Here is a 25,044-nt window from a genome sequence, read left to right as displayed (position 1 = left end):
GTGTGTTTCTCCGTATTGATAGCTTTCTTGGATGCACCTTGAAATGGAGTCTGAGCTCTGAAAACCCAAATGACGCCTGACCTGACAGTAGAAGGTCTATTAAAACCAGAATACTTGTTCTGCCTTTTCACACAGCCAATATTTCCTAATATTTTCATTGCTTTTTAGCTCAGATAGCTTGGCAGAGTAGTTGGTGGTGCAAGGAAAAAAGGGTTTGGTACTGCTGTGTGGGAGAACCAGGGATGGATTGGGTCTGGACAGAGCATTAATTTAAATCACACTTAAGGCTGGGGTTGAATAGATGGACGCTATGCCATCTCCTTCCTGGCCACAAAGTCTTATGTGAGGAAGAGGATACATGGAAGAAAAGAGCATGTATAAGTGCATGATATGCAGCAATATTCATAAGCATCAGGTATGAAGCATAGCGATGTTATCCACGAGGTCTTTGGTCCCTGTGGAGGATGAGGGTATCATGTACGTTAAGGGCTGCCAGCCTAGGCTGTAGTCTTAGCACGGGCTTAACTAACACCTCTGATAAGGGACGTAACGCTGCTGAACAGGATCAGTCCAGGGTAACACTGAATATTGAAACCATAACGTGTTCTCTCCCTTTGGTTGTAGATCACATCAAAAAGTCGATTGTGGTCCCAAAATGCCTGGTTTTCCAGCGCATCCCCTGCTGCTGTGGTTATTTAACCCAGTAGGGAGGGGTTGACGTGTCTTGCAGAAGGCGAGAGGGGCTAGGTGATGTGGGTGCTCTCACCGAACCCCCTCTCCATCCATGTGCAGAACGGGCGACTGACGGGGAGAGGCTGCACGAGGCTCTGGGTACCCACCACGCAATGGTAGTGGATGGGAGCGTTTTGAAACACCAGCTGAGGTTACTAGGCAGTCCTTTATTGCTGGAGATTAAACACAGATTATTTCAGCGTTATCTTCCATGGGACAGGAAATGTTTGATGGTTGAGGCAATGACAGACCCATGTCTCATAGCCTTGAATTCAGGTTACACAGCCCTCAAGACCCCAGTGAAGGAGATGAAAATGCAGAGGACGACCCTTAGCTTAATGCCAGGAAGTGGTTAAAAACAGTCAAAAAATACAACGCTTCCATTGCCGGGGAATGGAGAGAGGTCATTGCAGAGGGAAAAGCTGGAGGGCTGCACAGACCCCAAGCTTTCCTGGGAATGAAAAAACGCTTTCAGGTCTGCGTCCCCACCCTCTGCTCTTGTAAAAGGACTCATAGACCAGAAATCTTTAAACAGATGGTTTGAATAAGGTAAAGTACATAGCCAGCGGTGCCCTCAGGTACATCTGGGTAACCACACCGCCCTCTGAGGAGCTCCACAGATGCAACCAGAGGTTGCGTTGGCCCGGGGGACCAGGTGAGGTTGAAAGGCTGCACTGTTCACACACGGGTATTTTTATTGGTTAAACCCTGGGGAAGGATTCCTGGGTGAAAGCTGTCAAACCCCCAAAAACAACTGTTAGGTGGGGAGAAGCGTCTCCTGTATGCTGGCAGACATGGTCTGGCTGCGCAAAATATTTTTCTGTCGGCACGGCTCTTTGCAGCGGCTGTAAATGGAGGAGAGGTTGGATGGCTGCAATGTCCTCCACCTCAGCAACGCCAGCGAGTGACCCTGAGATTTGTGAATAAATGTATTTGGGCAGGAAAAAGCTGGCTGGTTCGGGGCTTTTATAACATAAATCTGCTCAGCTGGGGTAGTGATGGGCACCTCAAAGCTCACCAGCAGAGCAGAGGAGAAGGTGGCTGAGGTGGCACTGCTAACCTTGAGTTGCAGGTGGAGATGTATGTGATCTACCACTTTGCATGGGAGTTTGTTCTCGTGGTTATTTGCACTTTGTGTTCAAAATAGGTGCCTCGTTTTTCATTTGAATATACCTGTCTTCCAGTTCTTGCAATGCCTTTCCCTGCTACTCCAAAAATGCCATGTAATACTGAGCGCTTTGCTTGCATTATAGTGTCTATATAATATAATGAAATTTCTCTTAATCTTCTTTTTTTTCTGTAAGCTAAACAAATCAGTGCCTTTCTGTTATTTTTTTTAAAAAAAGTTATTTTTTTCAGCTCTGGTTTTTGCTTGCCTTCTTCAGCACCGTCTCCAGCTGCTCAGTATCCTTTCCCGCAGTGGGGATATTAGCACTCTGAAAAAGCAGTTTAGCCTTAGCTACCAGTATATACATGTGGTTATTGGTCTCTGGTTGTTACTTCTCCATTTAGTTAGTTGTTTCCTACTTACACACTGGTCATAACTTCACCCTCTGGGTTCACATGGAGCCACTTCATTGAGGCCCCCACTGAAGCAAAGGATGAAGGTGGAGATGTTCTTCTTGGCAGAAGGAGATTACCCTGGCTTTTTTGGCAGCTTGCAGAAGGCAGCCGGTGGGATGGTGCACAGATAAAGCTGTGGGTGGGTGATGTTCAACGTAATTCCCCCTTTCTTGGATGTTCTGATGACTATTTTGTGTCTGTATGGTCTTTCCCTAGCTAGAAACCACCACTTCGATTACTAGAAGAGAAAATTCTTGCAAAGATTACGGGGGAAGGATGTCTGCTGACTTGCAGTCTTGCCTTTTAAAATGTATTGTATTGACTAGCAAAAAGAAAAAAGTGCTTAGTAGGGAGATATGGGTTTTTTCAGTTTCCTTTGAACTCGCTGGCATTGTCTATAAATCAAGTGCTGGATGTAGGGAGATTTAATGTATGATGCTTTTGGTGGCTAAATGCAACCTTTCCCATTTTTCTCCTGTAATCCTTGGGATAAAGCACGGGCACAAGAGCGGAGCCGGCCCTCGTGGGGCAGCGCTTGGCTTTGTCTGCCAAGTCTAATAACTGGCATTGACTCTGAACAACTCCTTTGAAAGAGCTATAAGGTGTAAATAATTAATACCTGTTAAATTATTCAAGCTGGAAATATAGTACATGAATTCAGCAAGCTGACCAGGGTACGAATGAGTAATTATGTTAATTAACCCATGCAGCTAGCAGGAGCTGCAATTAGTTCATGTTTTAGGCTACTCTGGTTTTTAGGAACAGAAATGAGCTAAAAATAAATAGAAATAAACTAAAGCTACAGTTAAAAAATATGGGTTAAACGATGCGGTTTGAATGATCAACAGACAAACTGCATTCAAATTTTTATGTTCTAATGGCCCTTCTTTCCTTCAGGGGGGAAACAGGTACATTTTTTTAAAGCTTTAATCACTGCTCTCTGCAAGAAGATGTTTCTGAAAACTGTTAGTAGCGTGATGCAAGAAGTTATCCTCTAGATACTCTGCTCCAGTCTCTGTGCATTTCTACCATTTCTTTCTTATGTCTTGCTAAAGAGGTAGAGAGTTAGGGGGAAAATGTCAATTAAAGTAATTTTTTTTTAAACCCATTAGCATAATGGAAAAAGTCCTAATAATGATGTACAAATTGAAGGTCTAGATTTGCAAACACCTAACGTGCCATTCAGTGGGCAGTAAAACCTGAATGTACGGTAAAAGGCTTTTCCAGTAAAAAGAAAAAAAGCATTTAGTAGTTACAAAGGAAAAATATTGCATTAATTCAAATCTCTGAGTTCAACTAATTAGCATTAACAGAGATTTTAGGACTGGAAATGATCATTGTCCAAATGCTCTGTCTGCGTTATTCTCTCGGGTGGATGAATAACACCTAGCCTCAGGAAAACAGGTGTTTTTTTCCAAAATGTTGGAATTGGCTGCATTGTAGACAGATAATTCATTTACACTATAGGCCTTCATATGGAAATACACACTCTCTGACTCTTCCTACTTATTAATATAAGTGCATATATTCAGATTTGGTTCTCTTTTTGTGTGGTTTTTATTTTCCCTAAAGGCATCATGCTGAAAACTTGTCTAAGATTCCTTATTAACATGAGGAGGCATCTGCCATCCTGATTCCTCGAAGGACATTTCAGTAAGTCTGTTTGGGTCTAAAGGAAAATCTCTTGGAGGATTCCCATTTTCCTCCCGCTCTTGTTTTGTTAATAAACATTGCTTTTCTCTGTGAAGGTAATTCTTAGTTAGTATTGAATTTAAATGGATGCAGTTTGTTATGAAATTGAAAGAACCCTGTTAAAATGGGTTAATGAGACAGAAATTTAAGAAATGCTTTTGATTTCCCAAGATGAAATGGAAAGGCTTGGCATTTACCTCTGCTCTGAGCTTTCCCTCACATCAAGGAATTACCCAGGTGAAGTGAATTCTCCACTGAAAATCTCAAAGCCTGCTTCAGGTCTAATGGTTTTGGTGAAACTTTTTAATAGGGTGTATCGATATGTAGATGTTAGTTGTGTATTTGGGGTAATTGCAAATAATGTGTCTTAATAAAAGTAAGAGAAGAAGCCACAGGTGAGAAATAGACTTGTTTCCATCAATGAATGTGTAAGAACTTTATTTGAGAAGAGGATTGTGTTGCAAAGTGCAGATGTTTGGTGCAGTTTTTGTCCATACAGGTTTGTGGAGATGCTTTAATACTTCCTGAGATTTCAAATCCAGCTCAGGCTGTAGTAGCCTGTGAACAAGAAATGATTATGGTGTACTGGTTGTTGCTTATGCCTTTGAAAGAGCACAGATTGCAGAATTTTGCTCATTCATAGGCTGGATAACAGACATAGAATTCACATCTCCAATTTCATCTCCTGGTAGATATATGGTGGCTTATTTCATACAGATATCACAAATATATTTTGTGGTTTAGCCTCAAAATCGTGCCTCTTTCTTCCAGCATCATTTGGGCTAATAAAAGGCGCTCTCTACGATGTGAGCTGGGACATGCTTTAACTTGTTCTCAGCTAGACCCTGGACTGTCCTTGTTTTGCCACCAAAGAATTGGGTACTGTACCATTTCAGCCTGAGGATAAATTTCTTTCCCTCAATCTCCTAATCTGTTTGGGTTTGATTTGCCTTTTAAAAACATTATTTACCCCATCTCCTGAGTGTCGCCTACAAAAATGTATAGAAGCTGGAGGGGAAAAAACCATCTATTTAAATTTTCCATTCTGGTGGGGCTCCTGTATTGATTCTTTCCCCATAATTAAGACATCTGTGCTCAGCATTTGCTGTTCTGCTGCCCAATCAATACCAACTCCATCTGGAAATTACATTAATGTTTTTTAAATAAGAGTTTGCTTGCAAAGTTTAACTTTATCTGTACCTCTGAGGAGTTTGGGAAATGGGGGTTTTTTAAGGTGATGGATTAATTGCAATTGCAGTGATGTATGTGTTTATCTGTGGTGGTATTAGCGTGAGCTGTTTTAATTTAATTGACTTTTCTGAGAGTTTACGAGGGGATATAATTGGAAAGTAAAAAGATTCAGACTCCTGAAAATGGAATAATTTAAAATCTAAAGAAATGAGCCTAAATACAGAATTGTGGTATATAGTGAAAATGAAATGTCTTTCTTTTTCAGATTGGTCATTCAGTTGGTCATTAATACTAAAAGATAGAGATTTTTAGGTTTATGTGTCCTGACTTCTATGTGCATGCTCGGGGTTGTTGCACGTTATCATAGTCGCAGCACGTACCGGGTGTTGAGCTAAGAGCCAGGAATTGGTGCGAATCAATGATTTAATGTCTATTACTGAATCAAATAATTGAGTCAAACTTCAACAAATCTATCTATCTATCTATCTTTTGCATCTCTTTAGGGGGAACACATACAGGTGTGGTAAAGAAAACCCACCTAAAATGTGGTGTCTGGTCTGCTGGAACTTGCAGGTAGAGTTGTTATATCTCTGAAGTAATTTGCTTATCAAGTAAACTGAATATTAAGAAGAAAGAAGGCTGTGAGTTTGGCTACTATAAGGGATATATAAAGAGACAGTACTGTGGTTTTATAAATGCCCACTTTTATATAAATATGCCCCTTAAAGTGCCACATGTTCAATTCTTTAGAGTTGTAGTAGCTAACTCGAGAAAAGCTTGCAATATTAATTCTACCCTCATGCTGAGAAATAGAATATATTAATATATCAGTGGGAACTAAAGCTGAGTTTGAGCAATCCTCTTGACCCCCCGTTAGCTTTACTTTTTTTTTAATGCATGCATATTTTTGTTTCTATATTGCCTTTTGATTGAGTGTTGGGGGTGGTGGTGATGTTTTGTTGGTTTTTTTGTGGTGATTCAACAAGTATTTGGTGTGAAGGTTTGCAGCCATGCACCTCAAGCTGGGAGAGCAGGGCAGTAGAGGGCAGCATTACTCCTTGTGTTTTGTGTTTTCTCCTCCTAAAAGAAATGAGAATTAAAAAGCAGGGGAAAAAATGAAGAATGTGGAGAATGCTGTGCCTGCCAGAGCTGCAGGCCATGTAAGGGAACAGAGCGGGGCCAAACACCCACCACGCAGGGAAGTTGCTCACGGCACTTCACGCTACGTCATGCACAAATCGTGAGCTGGAAACAGTTGTTTTGCTGATAGTTGTGGCTTTTAAGCAAAAAAGAAAAAGGAAAAGAGTAGATTTAACAACAACAACCAAAAAAACCCACAACAAATTGGTGTTTCTGTATCTGTAAAGGAGCAGGGGGATTTTTTGAAGCGGGTTGTGAATTTGCATTCTTTTTCCAGGGAGCAGAAGTATAAAATAGGTTGCCTTCCTGTGTGCCACAGTGCAGGATTTTATGCTGCGTATCAATATGGATCCTTCCTATTCTAACTTGAGACCCTTTCACAGCATGTCAGATGCTTTGAAGATGAGTTTGTACACACTATGCTTTGTGTATATGGGTTGCATAAATAGGCATATGAACAAATTACCCTGTTGTTTGGGCCAAGCCGCTCAAGTAAAAGCATAGATGATAAAGCTTCAACAGAAATAGTTCTTGCAGAGAAGCAGCCTATAAAAGGTCAATACCAACCTAGAAATCTTTCTTCACAGAGAAGCAGACCCAAAGTGCTTGTTGCTTTTGCAGCACCATCGCTTCCAAAGGATTTTTTCCTTCTAGATTTGAGGAAGCTCCCATGAATCGGTATCGTAATTCCCCAGCAGTGAAAATTGTGCTGTTCTCCACCCAGGTGAAAGATTAGGAGGTGGTGGGGATGATGTGCCGGGGCAAACCTTCCCAGCACGTTTTATGGTGGGGAAGAGTTGCATAGGTGAACTTTCCCAGCATGTTTCAATGCATGTTTTAATACTATGCAATGGAGAGGAGTCAGGGTCAGAGCAAAACCAGCTGGAGATGGAGCTGGAGTCAGAAAAGGCACCGCAGCCCCGGGTTCACACAGGCCAACTTGCCTGCGGCCACTGAGGAGATGCGGTTACATGTCCTCCTCCAAGACGGGGTAGTGGCCGTGCCGTGAGAGTGAGGAGAGAGCCCTGCACCTTACCCAGGGGTTTAGCTGCTGATTTGAAGGAGAAATTGTGCAAAGGTGAGAATAAAAGTGCTGCCTGTCCCCTGATTCACCCAACGCAGCAGGGCAGTCGGTTGAAATTTGTTGGCAATGCTTAGGAAATCAGGCGAACACTGGCATCTAATGCTCTGATGAGTAGAGCAATCAGTTCGAGCAAACACTGACAAAGACAAAACTGTGAGCATAAACATTTTTACACGCTCAGAGAGCCCAACCTGATGAAGTTTCCCCAAGCATAAGTAAGAAATAGCTGTAGAAGTCAGTGGAGCGCTGTAAAACCTTTGTGAAACCCGATGCGAGCCCCTGTTTGCAGATTGTGCCTGGATGATTCATGGCTATTTCCTTGGTACCTTAACAAGTTGGGTCCTCTGTGGGACGCAGCCATTTATTCTGAGCCTTAAATGATCATGGGTATCAACTCTTGAGTACCTACCTTTTCTGGAAATGTTTGCTGCGAGGAAGGCTTTAATGTTGCTAGAATTGTGGACATGAACGCTTTTAGATACTTACATGAAAGTCTGGTACTTCAGTAAAATATTTGTAGCTGCTCAGGATGTGCAGATGTCAGACAAAGACTTCAGAATAAACTCTCGCACAAATCTGTTTCTAAAAAGGCAGGCAACTTTCAGTGTAACTTACCTTTATCTTTAAGAAACACCAGTCTGTTGTCCAGGCATGTAAAACAAAGATTTAAAATCTATGGTTTGTGCTTATTGTTATAAACACGTGAGACATTCAAATAATAATTTTTAATAAGCAGGGGAATTAATCTGATTACATAAAGAGACAGTGCATTTGTTCTCAATGCATTCATCATAAAATAATGATAACGCAGTAGTTATTTTCATATCGGTGGTAGCAGAATATGTGTTTATTTCTAATCCAATTTCAAATATAAATGAATTGTTTTGAAGGTTGGATAAATCAGCCCAACAGACCAAGGCAATTATGGTAGGTGAGTGGTGCATTACTGGCAAGGAGAGATAAGAAACACTGTGGGGTCCAAAAGGGCAATGAGAGGGAGCACCCGGAATTGCAAATGCTTGGGGCTGGCAAGTGGTTTGCCACCATAAAACCCGGGAAGTTAAGAAATGGCATCAAGCAGCTTCAAAGTCAGGCTGTAGAAATGAGCTGCTATTAATTAAAATAATCTGGGGGGAAAACAAGTCTCTTGCTGTTCACACCTTCCTGAGTACTTGGCTTTCCACCTTTTGCAACCAGAGAACCATGACTAAAAAAAATCAGCAAGTTGCAGAAGGCAACTGAAGTTGGAGAAAGGAAAAGGTGTAACTGCGTGGTAACAGCTGATGAGTTTAGCTGCATTTGTGTAGCGTTTTAAAAGTATACTGTGAAGAATTGCAGGCTGGCTCACAGGACAAACCTTACTTTTGGTCAACGCAAGTTATTACCAGTGTACTGCTGAATACCGATGCAAGAATCACTACTCCAAAATGTGCCCCTAGAAGCTGTTGTTGCTATTTAGAGTCCCACGCAAGGACAAATGAAGAGATGATCTCGCAGGGAAAAGGTTAGTAGGAGCAGATGAAGTCAGAAACAAAGGCAAAAAGCTGGGATTTGACCTCAGCTGTCCTGATACCCATTGAGTTCCTGATTGCCTGGACCATGTAACACGGTAAGGTCAGATCTATATTCTGCCCAAGTGCTTTTCCTAAGCAATGCAATACAGAGGTGACATGCAGCGTGTGTTAGGCAGCTGTAGGGTTTCTGGCTGTGTCAATGGCTTTGTAAGGGTCTTGCCTCTGAAAAGTGAGGTTTGGGAAACTTTTGGTAGCCTGTGTGTCTTGATCGTTCAATGACTGAACGAATTGCAGAGCTCTTCAGCATTAGGATGTTGTTGCTGTTGTGTGATCAGGCTGGGTTGTTTTCATCCTCGGGCAGTAACCCCACACCATTTGGTGCGTGGGCTGGGTGACGGATGAGTCTCCGAGCTCTCCCACCCCTTCACTGTGACACTGAGATGTCATACAGCGGGAGGAGGAATATATGTTGAATAGTGAAAATAAAATGGTTACTGAGCATGGGCTGTCCTGAGCGGTTAAACTCTGGTTGATAAGAAGTGCAAGGAAGCTGGCTGGCCTGGCTATCCCAGCTCTGTCTCCATGAAAATCAGTGGCCTCAGATCTAACACGTGGCTCCCACCTTCCTTCAAACATTTCAGCTTCTCCCAATCTCACGGATACCTCTGTGAGAGCCAGAATGAATCTGTTTTTCCAACTACGTCAACCGAATTGATGTTTTCTACAAACTTCACCTCCGTTATAACCTGTATTTCATGGCTCCAAGACTAGATCTACATCCCTACATTTAGTTTAATTGGTCCCTGGGTTTATTTGCCAGTAGCTTAAGGCTGAAAGCAAAAGAAAACTACATTTCCAGGGCTCTCCTTGTCTAAATGCTGCTTTTGCTCTACATAGTTAGTGCCCTGGGACCACTGAGAAAAGCAGGGGCATAGTCAGTGCCTAATTGTAGTAACTGCAAAACAGCACTACGTATTTATGTTGGCAGTTTTCAGAACAAGTTGCTGCTTAACATGAGCCTAAAGAGACTTCTTAAGGCAGCTGCATCGTTTTGAAGCTGCCTCTGGCTTAATCCAGCCCATGGGAAGATGTGTCTAAGCTCTGCTCATGTCTGACCTTTCTGGGCAGTCCAGCCCTTTCTGGCAGGTGCGAAAAAATCAACCAGTCACTTGAGGTGTGTATGGAGAGGAGGGATGGGATCAGGGATGATGATTCCCACGCCTGACCTGCCTGGAGATCTGCTGCTATTTGCAGCTCCTATCTAGGGGTGTTCAGAAAATGAGTTTACTCTTTCCTGGAGAAAGCCCAGCCCCAAAGATTTCATTTAGGCTCAGGATAGGAGAAGGTGCTACCAGGGAGCCTGTAGCATCTCCTCCTACCCTGTAGGGACTCATGAGCAGCTGAACTAGCACTGAAGCGAAGGGATGCAGAGACCCACTGTTACCACATGCAACGATTTGATGGGGTGAGCTGTTGAAAATCCAACTTTCCATGTCATCATGGGAGAAAAAGCCTGGCTTAGAAAGACATCTTTCAACTTAAGTTTGTCAGATGCTTTTTGGAGGGCAGAGGATCTGTAGTTTCTGTAGATACGTAGGCAGGGCTGCTGTGAATAGGGTCTTGTAGTGGGGAAAAGAAGCCAGAGGGACAGTTTTGGTTGCCCTAATGGAAGGAAAAAGCTTTGAAGGGCTTGTTGAATGTGTATTCAGCTTCTGGATGTTGAGAATAATTTATTGTGCTATTTTTATGTAAAACTCGTGTTCCTCCCACGAAGATGACTGATACCCTTCTCTGTTTCAGCTCTGCAGCCCACCCAGCAGGAACCACAGGTACAGGCTTTCCTCCAGCCTGGAAAAACAATGAAGGGAGGGTTATCTCTTACCTTGCCAGTGTGTTAGGTCCTTCATGCTATCTATTTTTTCCGGACAAAGGGCCCACGAAGGAGAACAGGAAACTTGCATCTTAAATCAGATTCTGACACACGCATCTGTGCACAGGAGGGGAGAAGGGCTTGAAACCACCATGTTACGTGGATAATTCTGTGCTATTATACACTCAAAATGTCTCATCCTTTTGCCTTGCATGACAAAAACATTCATTTTTGTGTTATTATGTATGCCCCTGATGTGATAGAAAAAGCTAAGCATGCTACCAATTGCAGTACAGCACACTATTTTTTTTTCCTTGTCTCTGCAGTGAGCATTTTTTTTAAACATTAATAATAGGTCTTGGGGTGTATTTTTTCTCATGCACTCTACTCCAAATGATCCTAGTCCTGGGAGGATTTCCTAGGGCAGGCTGGAGAGGTTGCATGCTCTTCACAAGAGCTACTTCTCAGTGTTTCTTACTGATAATGGAAAGAATCTACATACTAAAGGAAAAGCCTTGAGATAATCCAGTTGAGATGTTGATTTGACTTCCATTGCTCAGGAATCAATGGGTTTTAAAAGACAGCACTTGCTGCAAGAGTGCCCAACCCTGGATTTGGAGGCTCCAGAACAGACCAAAATAAGGAGGGCTGTCCGATGTCACGAGAAAATAGGGCTTATTTTTGGAGAGAAACGGGGCTGAATGACTCCCTAAATACTGCCAATTCCTGCTCCTTGGTCTTGGTAAGGCTACTTTGACACAGTAGTTCCAGCCTCATCCCCATCCTTGGGGGCTGAATTATTTTCTAGCGGCCCCCTGCAAATCCGTAGGGCACCGTGGCCCCAGAAGGAGCTACCGGAGGGCCTCTGTTCGGGGCAAGAGGCAAAAAGAATGGCCAAATGTGCACTAGGGGGAGGAGTCAGATGTGTTCATGTTTCAGTAGGTGGCACTGCTTCCTCTTCCTCAGGGACTGGGGTGAATTTTGGGTGCGTGGTGGAACAGCAGGTAGCATCCCGCCGATGAGACCTGGTGAGTCTCAGGGGTGAACTGCACCTTGAGTTGATTATAGCATGCTTTTTGCAAGAGTTCAGCTCACGTACGTGCTGCTTCCCTCTAGATCCTCCTGTATTTTTAGCCTTTCCTTCTTCACATCGTGAAGGTGTTGCTGTGAATATGCACTTAGGGAATGCGTTTGGCTTTGCAAGTGGCTGTGTGCCAGCAGCAGGTAGAGTCCCATAGGTCACGCACCTTCCCAAATCTGCACAAAGCCCCGACCGGCAGAGAAATACGTCGCAAAATCCAAGTGATTCAACTTTCTACCGCAGGCAGATCTGCTCCCGTAGATATTTTGGGAAAAGAGTAAGGAGTGCATTGGATTGGATTAGGCAGCGGAAAAAAAATGCTTCCAGGAGGAGGAAAATGTTTATGTATGTACTTAGTGATGCATCTCCAGCTTCTCCGCCTGCGCTGTCCTGGCTGGCTGTAGCAAGGTGACATTTGCCTGTCAGCGATCCTGCTTGCTACCTGAGCTTTGACTGGCGAGCCCAGGGAGACGTTTGCAGAATAGAGGGCTTTCAAATATGTTTTTAGCTTGGAAGATGGCAGCTGAGTGGGTGCATTTAGTGACAGATGATCCTTGAAAGGTTTAGAAGCAAAAGCTATTAAAACCTAGGAGCTGTGCAGAGAGGAAATATTATGAGTATCTCAGAGCCTGTTTGAAGAGAAGAAACATCCCTGTTTCATGTGATTCCCATCAGCAAGCCCCAGCGCGTGGTGTTTTGGGACAAAGATGCTGTCTGCAGATGCGCTTTTTTTTTTTTTTTTTTTTTCTTACTGCTTACTTGACATCCAGGCACAGTATCACAGTGGCCAGATTAGGAAAAGGCTTTGGGATGACCGTAGCCAATGGCTCCCTTAACAAACTGCAAGCAGCTTCACCCCATCCTCCTGAAATGAAGCCAGTTGGTGCATTCCTGCCATTCTTCTTAAAGCTGTTTCTTTCCGTTCACTGGATCAAGACGACAAAGCAGCTGCCCCGAAAGTCTGAGATTTTGTTTTATTGGGAACTTTAAGTTGAAAAGAATGGGATCAGAGGAATTATTTTTATCGGAGTGGGGCAGTACCCTGGGATCCCTGAGATTACACATCAGCCGGTACCAGGAAAGCCTGAAGTATGAACCGCAGGGAGGAGATCTGCACTCGCCCGATGGTTTCTTCGGGAGAGCATGAATAGCCAAAAATAGGCAACTGCTGGCTGCCTGCCTGTGGCAGAACTTGGCTGTCAGGTTTTGAAGGCCTTTGGGCTGCTTTGGCCTCAACCTTAAGTTAGGGAAGACCAGCCTTGACAGCTGTTGATTATAGTCCCAAATCTAAAACTGTGCCATAAAATCTTTCTTTAGACCTCGTAGCTCTTATGAAAACCTGCTTCCTACCTGTAAATAAATATTTTCTCTAGATATACTCAGCTAAATTTCTTGCCAGTTTTATTTCCCATAATTTCTCATGGTTTTCTCTGGACCCTTTCTGATCTAGGTACTGTTGTCTCAGTCCCAGGCTGTCCACCTCTAATAGAAACCAAGTAATGTGACTTTACCGCTTGTCATCTAGAAATTATGCACAAGTGTCTCCCCAGGGCTGTTACTCTTTCAAAGCCTGGTGGGCTTCAGTTAACTGTATCACCTTCTTCCTCATCCAGAAGTTGGTACTGCTTCTGTAGGGAGGAAAACAGTAAAACTTTAAGCATGCCAGCTGAATGCTATTAAAATATTTTATTTATTATTGATTTCTAGTTTGTAGGCAGCAGGAGTGCATCTATTTAATGCCAGACTTCTTTAAAATGGAAATGTTAAGAAGATATTTGTACTTTTGTTCCTAGTGAGTTATGCAAGACTGAAATGAAGGGAATATACAGTAAAAAATGCTGTCTGAACTTAAAGCACGTTGGCAACCCGTGAAAACAACCAGAGAACTTTGCTTTTGTGTTTGGCACATGCATCAAGGGGACTGAAAACTGAAGCGGTTTACATAACCCAATTTTTTTTTTCATGTGCATCTCAAAAAATGCAAGAGGTATCAAATACATTGAAGAACGTGCAAAAAGCCTCACGCTTACGAACAGAGGCCAGGCCCTTTCAAGGAGCATTAAGCAGGGAGCAGTTGTAATTCCTCATCTGTTCTTTTTTTTTATTATTTAAATTTATCTTATAAAGACTATCTGCAGGTTGAAAGTTGGAACTTTGGACTCAGCCAAGCACCAGGATGTAACAGTAAAAAAACCCAAACCAAACCCAACCAAAAAAGCTCAATCCCGTAAACACGGTCTCTGTCTGGATGTGTCTCATCTCCAGGTAATGCCCGAATGGGAAGTCTAGGCACACTGCTAACAGCAGCTACAAACACGCAGGTACCACCCACCTCCAAAAAACGTATCCATGGCTGCATCCTACCTCTCTTCTCCCCCAATCCAACTCCCAGAGAGGGAACTGAAGTAGCTGCTTCTGCTGCCCTGAAAACACCAGAGCACAGAACTGTGCTGGTGCCCCAGCACTGCAGAAGCTCTTGCAGGGTGCCTGTGCCTAGCTGGGTTGTGGGTTTTTTTATCCCCAGCTCCTCCAGACTATTCAATCTTATCGGGAAACCCCCAAACCAGCTATTCTCTTGCCCACAGGTCCCTCTGTCTGCCCTGGAGGGCCAAGCCCCGGAGCCGTGTTGTCATGGTGTACATGGCTGTCCCTTCTGTGCCTGGCAAACGCAGGCAAGACAAAAGAAAACAGAGCCATTTGGCACCGAGGGCTCAGCCGACGCGGCTCATTTATTTTATTTTGTTATTTTTGTGCTGCAGACCCGTGGACCGTTATCTACCGCCATAGGTAGAACTGGCGTGTTGCGGTTTGTCGGCATGCAGACAATCCTAGTGCATGAGGTGTCGCGCTCGCACACTGGGAAAATCTTACCGTGTTTGCTATGGCAGAAACTAGCTCGTGCTTTCATGTGGGTATTGGGGCTACACAGAAAGTCTGTTTCCCCTATTTTAAGTTAGGGTTTTTGTAGTGCTCTAAGTTCCGTATGCCCTGCCTCCAGGCTTTTCCAGTGCGGACACACTTGACCGATATTCACATTTAAATCTGGGTTTTTGGAGCCCAAAGCTTGCTGAGACTGAGGGGGAGCCATGCCAGGCACTGGCTTGTGCTTTCACTCAGTGAAGAGAACAAAAATTGGCTATTAAAAAAAAAAAGAGTAAACGGGAAGTAAGCCGGGCAAGTTCTGCCGGGAGAAAGTAGCACCCTTGGCTGGAGCAGAGGGTGGGAAGGGAGAGGCCCGGGGGACACCCCGAAAGCGGGACGGAGAGGGCGGGTTTGCGGAGCCATCTCCCGGGGTTGGGACCCGTTTGATGGCCTCCTCCTGCAAAAGGACGGCGGCGGGGAGGGCTCGGCACAGGCTCCCGCAGCCCCCCTCCCCGCATCCCCCCACCGGGCGACCCCGCGGGGCTGTGGGCGGTGCGGGGCGCCGGCGGGGCCGGGAAGGAGGGAGCGGGGAGTGCATGTGCATCCTCGCAGGCGCCCCTGCCTCCCTCCCCGCCGCCTTCCCTCCCCCTCCTCTGTGTGTGTCTCCCGCTCCCTCTCCAGCCTCGCCTGACGCAGGCGGATCGAAATCGCCCCTAACAACCCGGCTCCGGAGAAGCCGGTGCCGGCGGCGGGGGTCCGGCTGCGGCGGGGCCCCGGCGGGCAGCGGGGCCGCGCCGGGCCGGGCCGGGGCGGCGGAGGAGAAGTTGGCCCAAGTGCGGGGAGGCGGCGGGCGGCCCGGGGGGGAAAGTTGCCGGGAGAGGCGAGGGGCGAGCGAGGCGGCAGGACCATGGGCACTTTGCGGGATTTACAGTACGCGCTGCAGGAGAAGATCGAGGAGCTGCGGCAGCGGGATGCGCTCATCGACGAGCTGGAGCTGGAGTTGGACCAGAAGGACGAACTGATCCAGAAGCTGCAGAACGAGCTGGACAAGTATCGCTCCGTGATCCGGCCCGCCACCCAGCAGGCGCAGCAGCAGAGCGCCGGCACCTTGCAGGGGGAGCAGAGGACCAAGCGGCAGGCGATCTCGGCCGAGCCCACCGCCTTTGACATCCAGGATCTCAGCCACGTCACCCTCCCCTTCTACCCCAAGAGCCCACAGTAAGCAGGGGGTTCACCCCCGGGTACCCACCGCCCGCGGGGGGGGAGCGGAGCGCTCCGTGCCTCGTCTCTCCATCCCCCTCGTCGCCTTCTCCCCTCGCTGCCTGCGGGGCAGCCGCCGGACGCCTCTTCCCCTCCGTCCCCCGTCCTCGCTGCTGCCGCCCGCCGGGGAGGGACCGGGGAGGGGGGGGGGGCGCGGAACCGAGCCCCGAAGCGCGGCCGCCCCGGGTGGCCCCGCGGGGTGGGAAAGTTGCGAGCTCCGGGCTTGGGGGCTTGAGGGGGGGGGATGTGAGGAGTGAGCCCCGGGGGGGCGGGGGGGGAGCGCGGCGACTTTCGGACCCGGTACCCCCCCCCCCCCCATCCTGCCGGGGGAGGCACGGCTGCGAGCTCGGGCAGGGGCGGGCTGCTGCCGGGGGAGTCTCTGCTGCCGGCGGGTTGAATGGGAGCGCATCGCTGTCTCGGGGGCTTCACCTCTGCGGGAGGGGACGGGAGAAACTCGGGGGGGGGGGGTGGTGTCTCTCCCCTCCGGGGAGGAGCGGCGTCCTGCAGGGAGCGATTCACAGCCGGGCGGGCAGCGAAACTAGGAGCCCGGTGGGGTGCAGTGCCCGGGGCTCCAGCAGCCTCCTGGCCACCCTTGGCCGGCGGGTGCTGGTGTTTTGGGGGTCGGGGGGTGGCAGGGACTCGTTGCAGTGTCCTGGTCCGGTGGAGGGTGTGCGGGCGGGGCGGCGGGATGGGAAAGTTGCAGGGAACCTCAGCTCCCAGCACGCCCGGGAGACGCTCTGCCCGGGTTTCACACTTGCCGCAGACTAGGCGAGTGACAGCGATTTAATGGAGAAAACGGAGACCTCGCAGGAGCGGGATCACTCCCTCCCCTTAGTGTCTTTTCCTAGCCAATAAATCGCGATGCATTTGGTTCAGCACTCCTTAAGGGAAAAAAAAAAAAAGAAAAGAGGAGAAAAAGAGATGATCCGCTGCCGAAGCGCCTGGCTTCACGTGCAAGCACAGTGGAGGGCGGCAGGGGCCTGCCCGGGGCTCGCCCCCCCCGCCTGCCGCTGCGGGGCCGTGCCCCTCGGCTGGCGGCAACCGGGCCTCGACCTCTCCGTCGCTGCTGCCGGTCGGTGGACAAATCCGCCTTCCCCTTTGCGGCCGACATCTTCCTCGCCGATTTAAACGGGAGCGCTGGGGTCGTGGAGGATCGTTCGAGCCATCCTGGTAGTTGGGGTTGCTCTCGTTTGGGGTGGGCTTTGGGATGCAGGTCACCCCCCCCCTCAAGCCGCTTGTTAGGGCACATGGCGGACGGGGCCCCTCGGCCTCTCGACGCTTGCGTTGCTCCAGCGAGGCCCCTCCGGAGCCCCGCGCGGGACTTCACCAGCCCCAAATGGGTGCTGGTTTACCCCCGGGGCCCGGGCAGGCGCGACGGACGATGCCCAAGTGCTCCCCATTGCCCTGCCTGGGGATGTCAGAGCCGGAGTTGCCTTGCCCGCCGCCGGGACTCGCTCTTTCTCCTCAGGCTAGGTTACGGGCAGGGGCCGAGGCCCGGGCGGTGCCGTTGGCCCTTCCCGCCGCCGTGGCGGGGCCCCGCCGTCTCCTGGCAACCGCCGCGGGCCGGCTCCGCCGCCGCCGCCGCCTCGGGACCCTCGGCCGGGCCCGGGCGCTGTGTGGCGGCGGCGGCTCGCCTGCCTCCCCGCTCCGCCCCCCCCCCCCCCCCCCCCCCGCCCGCCGCCGTTTCTCCACAGATATTTTGCCCTTTTAAGGCGAACGGCCGCGGCTCCGGATTCAAAAGGGCGGCGGGGAGAAACTGTGGTGGACCAAAAGAAAAAAAGAACCCAAGCCCCCAAAACCCCACCGATCCCCCCAAACCAAGCAAAACCCACCCCAAAAGTGGAGACCGGGCTCTGTCAGGCGGGGGGGGGGGCGGGCGAGTGGGTCAGTGCAAGCTGTGGTGTGGCTGGTAAACGGCTAAGGTGGGGTAAGGCAGCCCGGAGGCATTAATTTCCTCAGTTAAGCTATAGGACAGAGTATCGCATCCAAAAATACTTACTTTTCTGTCAGGCCCATACGTGCGTTTACCCCCTGGTGCCCCCGAAGTGCAACTCGAGCCCCCCAGAGCTCAGGGAAGCACTTCAGGTATCAGCAGAAAAGCCTGGAGCGTCTGCCGTAAATATATAGGAAGCCTAACGAAGCCTTGAATTAACGTTTTCCAGCTTGAATTTTAATTGCTCATTGCGCAAATGCCTTGCCATAGTCTCATATGGGGCGTAACATGCCACCCGCCTGAGGGAGTATTTCATATTGACCTTCCACGGTCAATACTCTTAATACTATCTACAATATTTAAGCCAACTTGCAGCTTTAGACCTTAATCACAGAGGTGGAAAAGAGACACATGCTCAGCTTCAGGAGCGAACGTTGATCTAAGAAGCGTTCGCTCTTCTGTTTGAGCCATCATGTTATGGTAACGAGAAGCCCTCAATGCCTCATGCCCAAGGATGGACACTTACTGAGGCAACACGATGTCTTCTGGTGATAGGCGGTCATTTTGGGTGCTTGCCTAAATCCGTAACTGCACTGATGAGCACTTTTAATTTGAGCATCCCAATGGAAAAGAAGACGTGGCTACCTAAGCAAAGGAAAACATGAACCGTGTATTTTGCTTACCTGTAGTTCTCATGATTAAAATACAGTCCAGATCGCCTGCTCTGTTAGTGGTGGATGCACCTGGGAGACTGAGTGAGGAAGCACAACTGGTTTAGTTTATTTGGGATCATTAATACCTAGATTTTGATTTTTCTTACGCTTTTCTACATGCAGTTGCAAACATGGCTTCCATAGTGCTTGTGTGTGGTTGCGGGGAGGTCGTTGTCTTGATTAATCAAACGTGACACAATCTTGATGACATTTTGAGGTTCAAGATAACCTTTTGCAGTGGTACTGGAGGTTAAGGTGGAGAGGACCTGGAAGCAGAACAGGAACTACCGAAATACACAAAGAAGGGTTGACTTTTTTGCCCCATTCATGCCAAACGTCAGTGACTCTTCCAACCTTTGGTTCTGACAAGCCACCAAAGTATCAGCCTGTTTTCCAGCATTATACAGAAGTAGGAGCACCAAGAGGACACACCGAAAACCTTCAGCTGTTTGGTAGACTGTGGGTTTTTTGCAGTTAAGTGGTGCTGGGTCTCTCCTCCTGATCTGGTAGAGCGCCTAAGGCGGGCAGAGATTGGTAGGATCAGTAGTAGTTGCAAATCTGTTAGAAAGGAGGAGGAGTGATCATGAGGGCGATGGTAGACTTCTGATACCTGTGGGTCTGACTCTGTGGTTAAGTGTCTGTGGAAGCTGCTGTGATTCCACGTAGAAGATTCTGGGTTATAAAATGGTTAAACTCCAAATGGCTTTTAAGTGTGAAATTGAATTTAATTGCCTCATATGGAAAAAATGCCATTAAATTTCCTGCAAGATCTTACCTTGCACATGAACCCCACCATTTAAGATACATATAGTTTAAAAAAATACCTGTTCCAGAGCATTAGGAGTTTTAGTTGCTGTTGCAGGCTTGGGCTTATTTTGCATCTAAACTTTTTTTTTTTTAATGTGAAATGGGACTTTGTGGGTTCACATGAGGAGTTTATAGCTAAAATCTGTGCAGAGACACATCCTGCCATTTTCTTCCAAGTTATGAGACCAGTGAGAGAAGTCAGGCATTGGCATCTTTATCAGTCTTTGTATTCAAGTAACTAGAAGCCAGTTTTCTAAAATAAGCGGCTTTTTCTTTCTCCCCCCAAAGGAAATAACTTGCAAGAAGTGACTGGAGTAAGTGGGCACAGACTGTGGAGAAAGCTGCATCGTTTTCCATGGTAGAAAAATGTCGTGACAAATCCTTATCTTCTCTTCATCTTCTAAAATTGCTGCTCTGTTTGTTTTTCCACACCTTTGACCTCTTGCAGGATATATCGTGGCTGCTAACAGCCTGTCAGCATGAAAAGAATACTGTGAGACCGAGTTCGTACCAACTGTTAGTCCAATTAAGATTTTACAGAGCTGCAGACCAAATAATAGCCTTTTTAACTAGGAAGCTGTAACTCTCGTCTCTTCCCTTTCGTTATATTCTGCTTGCCACGGGAAAATACCCAGGACTTCAATTTTAGAAGGCTGTTTTGTTTGGTGATTGGCAACAGCTGTATGCTTTTTTGGAAGACTGTGTAAGCAGCATGTTTTGTTTTCCAGAAGGGAAAAAAAAAATTAGAAGCAGAGTAAAACAAAGCGGAGAGCTCGTGAGCGTGAAGAAATGTATACAGCCCGAACTTCTCTCATCAGAGGTGGTGTATGTCCTGTCGTTAACTGAGATAATGGCAAAATGCTGTGTCATTTATAGAAAATGTTGAGTGAGGTGAAAAATAACTTGGTTTTGTGAGTTAACAGACTTAGGAATGCTTTGAATGTAAAGTTGGGGAATCTGCCAAAACCCCAGAGATTTGTTTTTGTGGGGAGGAGCAGCCTGTGAGTCGTATTTAAAAGTTCTGGTTACAAAAAATAAAAAAAAAAACTTAGTTGTATAGCCTTAGGGAAAGTACAACATACATACAAGAGATTTAACAAAATCCCTTCAACAGCTAAATTGGTCTTTGAAGGCAAATGTGCACATCTTCTGTGGACTAGAGGCATATTTTTATGTGCTCATAATAGTAATAAAACTTCCAGAAATATATGAAATATTTCATATTTAGAGTGCATAAAATTATGTGCTGGTATTTGTAAATGGTATGTATGCTGCAACACCCAGCAGCCGATCATTAATTAAAATGTTCAAACTATAGTTCTAAAAAACTCAAAATGACCAAAACCCCCCATCTCTTTTCTTAAACCCCATGCTTTCCTCTTTCTAAAATAATTTGGAGGATGGTTGCAACATAATTTAACTACTAGAAACTGATGGTTGAGATGACTGAGGGACCTGTAATCAGGAACTGAGACACCCTCCTGCAGTGATTGCTTCCTGAAATATGGGACAGGAGCTGTGAAATCAGACGAGGGATGGTGGCCTCTTAAGTCCTGTAACTTTCTGGTTTTGGTGTCACGCTGCAGAAAACACCATATCAAAAGCAGTCAGCAGCAATAGATGTAGTGGTGCATCCTTAAATTTTTTTGTGGTATCAAGATGTAATTCAGTATGATGTGTCCAGCAATCAATTTAAATGCATTTATCATTTGTTTGAGAGTAATTAACTGCTGTGGTTGCTTTTATGTGCTATGCGATATAATGTTGATTCCATCTGAATGTAGTTTGACATTGTTCTGAAAAATAATTTACACGCCTGGAAAGATCTGCTAATTCTTGATTAAACGCTGACATCCATTAATGTCAGTGGGGTTTTTTGGTATGCAGGATTTAGGGGGTTAGGACTTTGCTGATATGTGTCGAGTGGTGATGGGGCAGTGTCTCTCCACTGGTGGGAGGTTTGTGAGAAAGGAGGCCGTGCCCAACAGTATGAGACGTGGCCAAGAGCGTTGCCTTGGGGAATGATCTCCCTTAGGCTCCGCTGACTAGCTTTCCACTTGTCTCGGCGGCTGTCAAGGGGGCAGATCAACTTTTCTCCTGCTATTCTAGCAGTGTGGTGCCACTCAAACCCGATCATGGTTTTTGTGTAGTGCCACTCAAACCGCATCATGGTTTTTGTGTTTGGCTTCAGCTGGCTGATTTGCACGGACAAGTTCTCGGACGCTGTGAAGGACAGCCTGCTCCTGTAGCAAGTGCTGCTGAATCCGGATACGTAGGACTTGTTGCCTACCCAGCAGCCCAGTCCTAAAGTTCTCTCATCTCTACGGCTGGCCAAGGCAGCTTGGCAGAGTTGCCTTGTGAGCCGTCTCCTCTTTTGACTCCCCAAACACCCAACTTGCTCCACTTCTGTTTGCGCAGAAGGGCTGAGAGCAGAGCCTCCTTGCGCTTCACAGGGATGAGGTTTTATTGTGAAGGATGATACGCTCCCTGACAGAAGTTTTAACATGCACCGTGTCAAGGATAGTGAGGAATGCAAGTCAGTCAAATGTTATTTTACTCTGTTTTGACAGGTCTGGCTTAGCAGTGATGGTGGTGGTGGATGGGGCTTTCCTTTACGCAAGAGGCACACGTATGACTCACGCCTTGGAGTCTGTGCTGCTTAATGCATTGTGAAGTGGCAAGCCTGAGATTGCTGGTAGTTTGGCTCTTTCTTTGTATAATTCAGCCTTCTGAGGCTTTGGTTACTAGTGGTGGTTAAGGAATAATTATTGTATTTAGTTGTTATGCAGAGGACAGAGGTTTTTCTCTATTGGCAAGTAGTGTTCTGGGTCATCTCTGAAGTACACTTGTTTCGTCAGGTAATGTTTATGCTGAATGTAAACTCTAAGGACCAGAGGTGTGTTACTCAAAGGAAGGTAAAAAACAATTCACTGGACAAAGCTATTAAAGCCACGCACTTGTTTTGTCATTTTCTCTCTGATTCTTGCTTTGATGAGTGACAGCAAGATTAAACATTGCTGCAGTTTCAATTATTTTTAGTTCTGCTTAGTGGCAATAAGCAAGACATACTTCTCTGAATTTCTGCTGCTTTCGGATATTAATTTTAGGGGTTTAGCGTACACTGTGTTTTAAAGCGAAGCAGTTCTGTTCAGAAACTATATTGAAATCTTTATGGTGGTTATATGCAAAACAAAACTATTCAGCAAGTAAATTAGTTTTAAGCAAGCTAATAGCACTTAAATGAAGGTGGTCATTAACATAGAAACTATTTTCTTTAATTGTAATACATCTCCATAAATTCATTTTCTAAAGAATTCACTTTTTTCCTCTTACCTGTATTACTGGGTGAATGCTGTAGGTGGATAGTTTTAAAGTAAAGTACATCAACAGAAAACGAGGTCCCAGACCATGTCTTTCAGACTCTCTGTGAAAGTAGTCCTGAGCTTTAGTAGCCTGTGTTCCTAAACACAGCATGCATCTTACTTGTCTGAAATGAATCAACCCCCCGGCCCGCCGATCAGAGCGCTGATACTGAGCAAAAATGTATGTAGTAGCACCAAATTTACACTAGAAAGCTGCTCGCAGCAACCTGTGTTGCAGACTCACTGGGAAGGCAAGTGGACTCTATGCCTTTACTAAACGCTGTCTCACTGACCACCAGGTGCAAAATAGGAGTCAAAGGGGAAAAATTGCTCCTTTAGAGAGTTAAAAAGGACACCGTGACTTGATATGTACCTATTCCTTTGGTTATCCTGCTTGGGATAGATACTGTGGGATGCTAAGATTTCAGAAGTCAGTGAATATGAACCTTACCTTAAGGTAGGGCATCCTGGAGAGCTGTGCTTTTTGAAGTGGAGATGGTGGTGGTTTAAATACCACTTGCTGTCACAAATGACACTCCTTACTGCCTGTGCTGCTGCTATTGCTTCTCTTTTGGCTTTCATGGTGCCAAAATACTTGCATTTGTAGCAGGCTAAAGGATAAATACTTGTATAAGTGTTTTTCATCTGTTGTTTCACCATTTCTAAGGGGTACATGCAGGCAGAGAAGACCCTGACATTCACGTTTTGTGTAGCTTGTCTTTATTTTGAAGGGCTGATAGAACAGGAAAAAACAAAAGTGTTTGCTACATTGGAGCCTAAAACAATGCAAGTAATTCCGTTCTTCTTCTCTCAACATCTGCAGAAAGTGGTTTGGTTGCAAGTGTGCACGTTGCTTGGATATGTACTGTGTATACTGACATCCTAAATGTCTGAAATGGTATTAAGGTCTTTTAGAAACAGTGGTAAAGCACCTGACTGAAAGGGTTTGTGTCACAGGGATAGCTACAGCGTACTTGTGAAACAGCGAGTACAGGACTTGCATTTTGCAGTGCTCATGCAGTCACTGGTTTCCTTGGAAACTAGTGCCTGAGCACGTATAGCCAAAGTTGAACACTGGTGCCTGGTTTCAAAGTAGAAAATGGGCTCCCAGACTTTAAAATTGCAAAGGATTGGGATATTTGGACTGTACTTGGTGCTTGTTTGTTAGCAGCAATCTTGAAGTAGGATATCACTGAAAAAAAGCCCCTCATCATACTGCAATGCTTTTCCTGCCTGGAGCTGTGTTTCTTTCTCCAAAATTCCCTTTTTTGATTTGGTTTGTGAGCATATTTATTGGAGGTGTTTCCTGTTAAACACACAAACTGTGTCAGGAAAGCTGTGGACTGGCTTTGCGACGTGGGCTTGAAGTGGATTAAAAAACTATCCAGCCAGGCCAGCTCATTTTGTTCACTTATTTAGTATTCTGTGAGGTGGTGGTTGTGGGTGATCTGAACAAATAGGAGAAACCATAATGTAGCTGTCTAGGTTGACCGAAAATGAAACTTGAGTCTTGTAAATATATGCATACTTTGTGTTAATGTGGTATCTCAGGTTCAACAGAAATATATATAATGACAATTGTGTATGTGCACATATGTACTTATCCACATGTATGGGACTATTGCATTAACACAAATATACTACGAGATGGATTTTATTAGGATAGAAAACAATCATGCTTTAATATCGGTGGGGTATATGGAATGTTTTCAGGTATCAGTTGGGCTCTGGGAATGTTGAAGTGCTGTTGGCTTCTGCAGTTTAGCAGCCACAGAGTATCATTCAGATTCAGGAGCAAAGGAGTGAATAACTGGTGACATGGATGTGATGAAAATCTAAAGCCATTGCTCCCTGCTCCCAGTGTAAGTGGGTCCCTGGGATCTGTCAGTGCTTGTTACTATTTAAACTGCCTATTTGATGTCAATTGTGTGCAGAGATCCATCAGGTGAGGGGAATTCATTGGTGCTCTTGTAGTCCACAGGCTAAATGAGCAAAATAACTTTCTTGGTGGGTAACATTTCTGATGAATAGAAGAAATCAATTGCCATATGACTCAGGCAACAGCACATCAAGGCAATAGACAAGCACTTAACGAAGGTGTGGATAAAGGAAATGTGATGCAAATACTGGCATTCAGCTATAGGTTTATGCTTGTTGGAAACAACAGCTGACTTAGTAGCTATAGAGATGCTTTGAAAATCGTGACTCTTAAAAACCTGAGAACTTCCTTTAGGTGAAAT

At 46.1% G+C, this 25,044-nt stretch overlaps 1 protein-coding gene across 2 annotated transcripts in view; it reads left to right on the top strand.

Moving 5' to 3' along the window:
* Positions 1-25,044, top strand: part of PRKG1 (protein kinase cGMP-dependent 1) — a 521,708-nt gene that overhangs the window by 18,755 nt on the left and 477,909 nt on the right. Inside the window, exon 1 of one of the 2 annotated variants that reach the window (XM_069795903.1) lies at positions 15,418-15,947. The exons of the other annotated variant lie outside the window; for it this stretch is intronic. Coding sequence (XP_069652004.1) covers positions 15,637-15,947 — 311 coding nt within the window. The 5' untranslated portion in view covers positions 15,418-15,636. Of the gene's footprint in view, positions 1-15,417; positions 15,948-25,044 lie in introns of those variants that run through there. 2 annotated transcript variants of the gene reach the window in all.

This window comes from Haliaeetus albicilla, chromosome 11 (assembly GCF_947461875.1).
Source record: "Haliaeetus albicilla chromosome 11, bHalAlb1.1, whole genome shotgun sequence".
In the NCBI taxonomy this organism is placed as follows: Eukaryota; Metazoa; Chordata; class Aves; order Accipitriformes; family Accipitridae; genus Haliaeetus; species Haliaeetus albicilla.
This window is presented reverse-complemented; position numbering and strand designations above follow the sequence as displayed.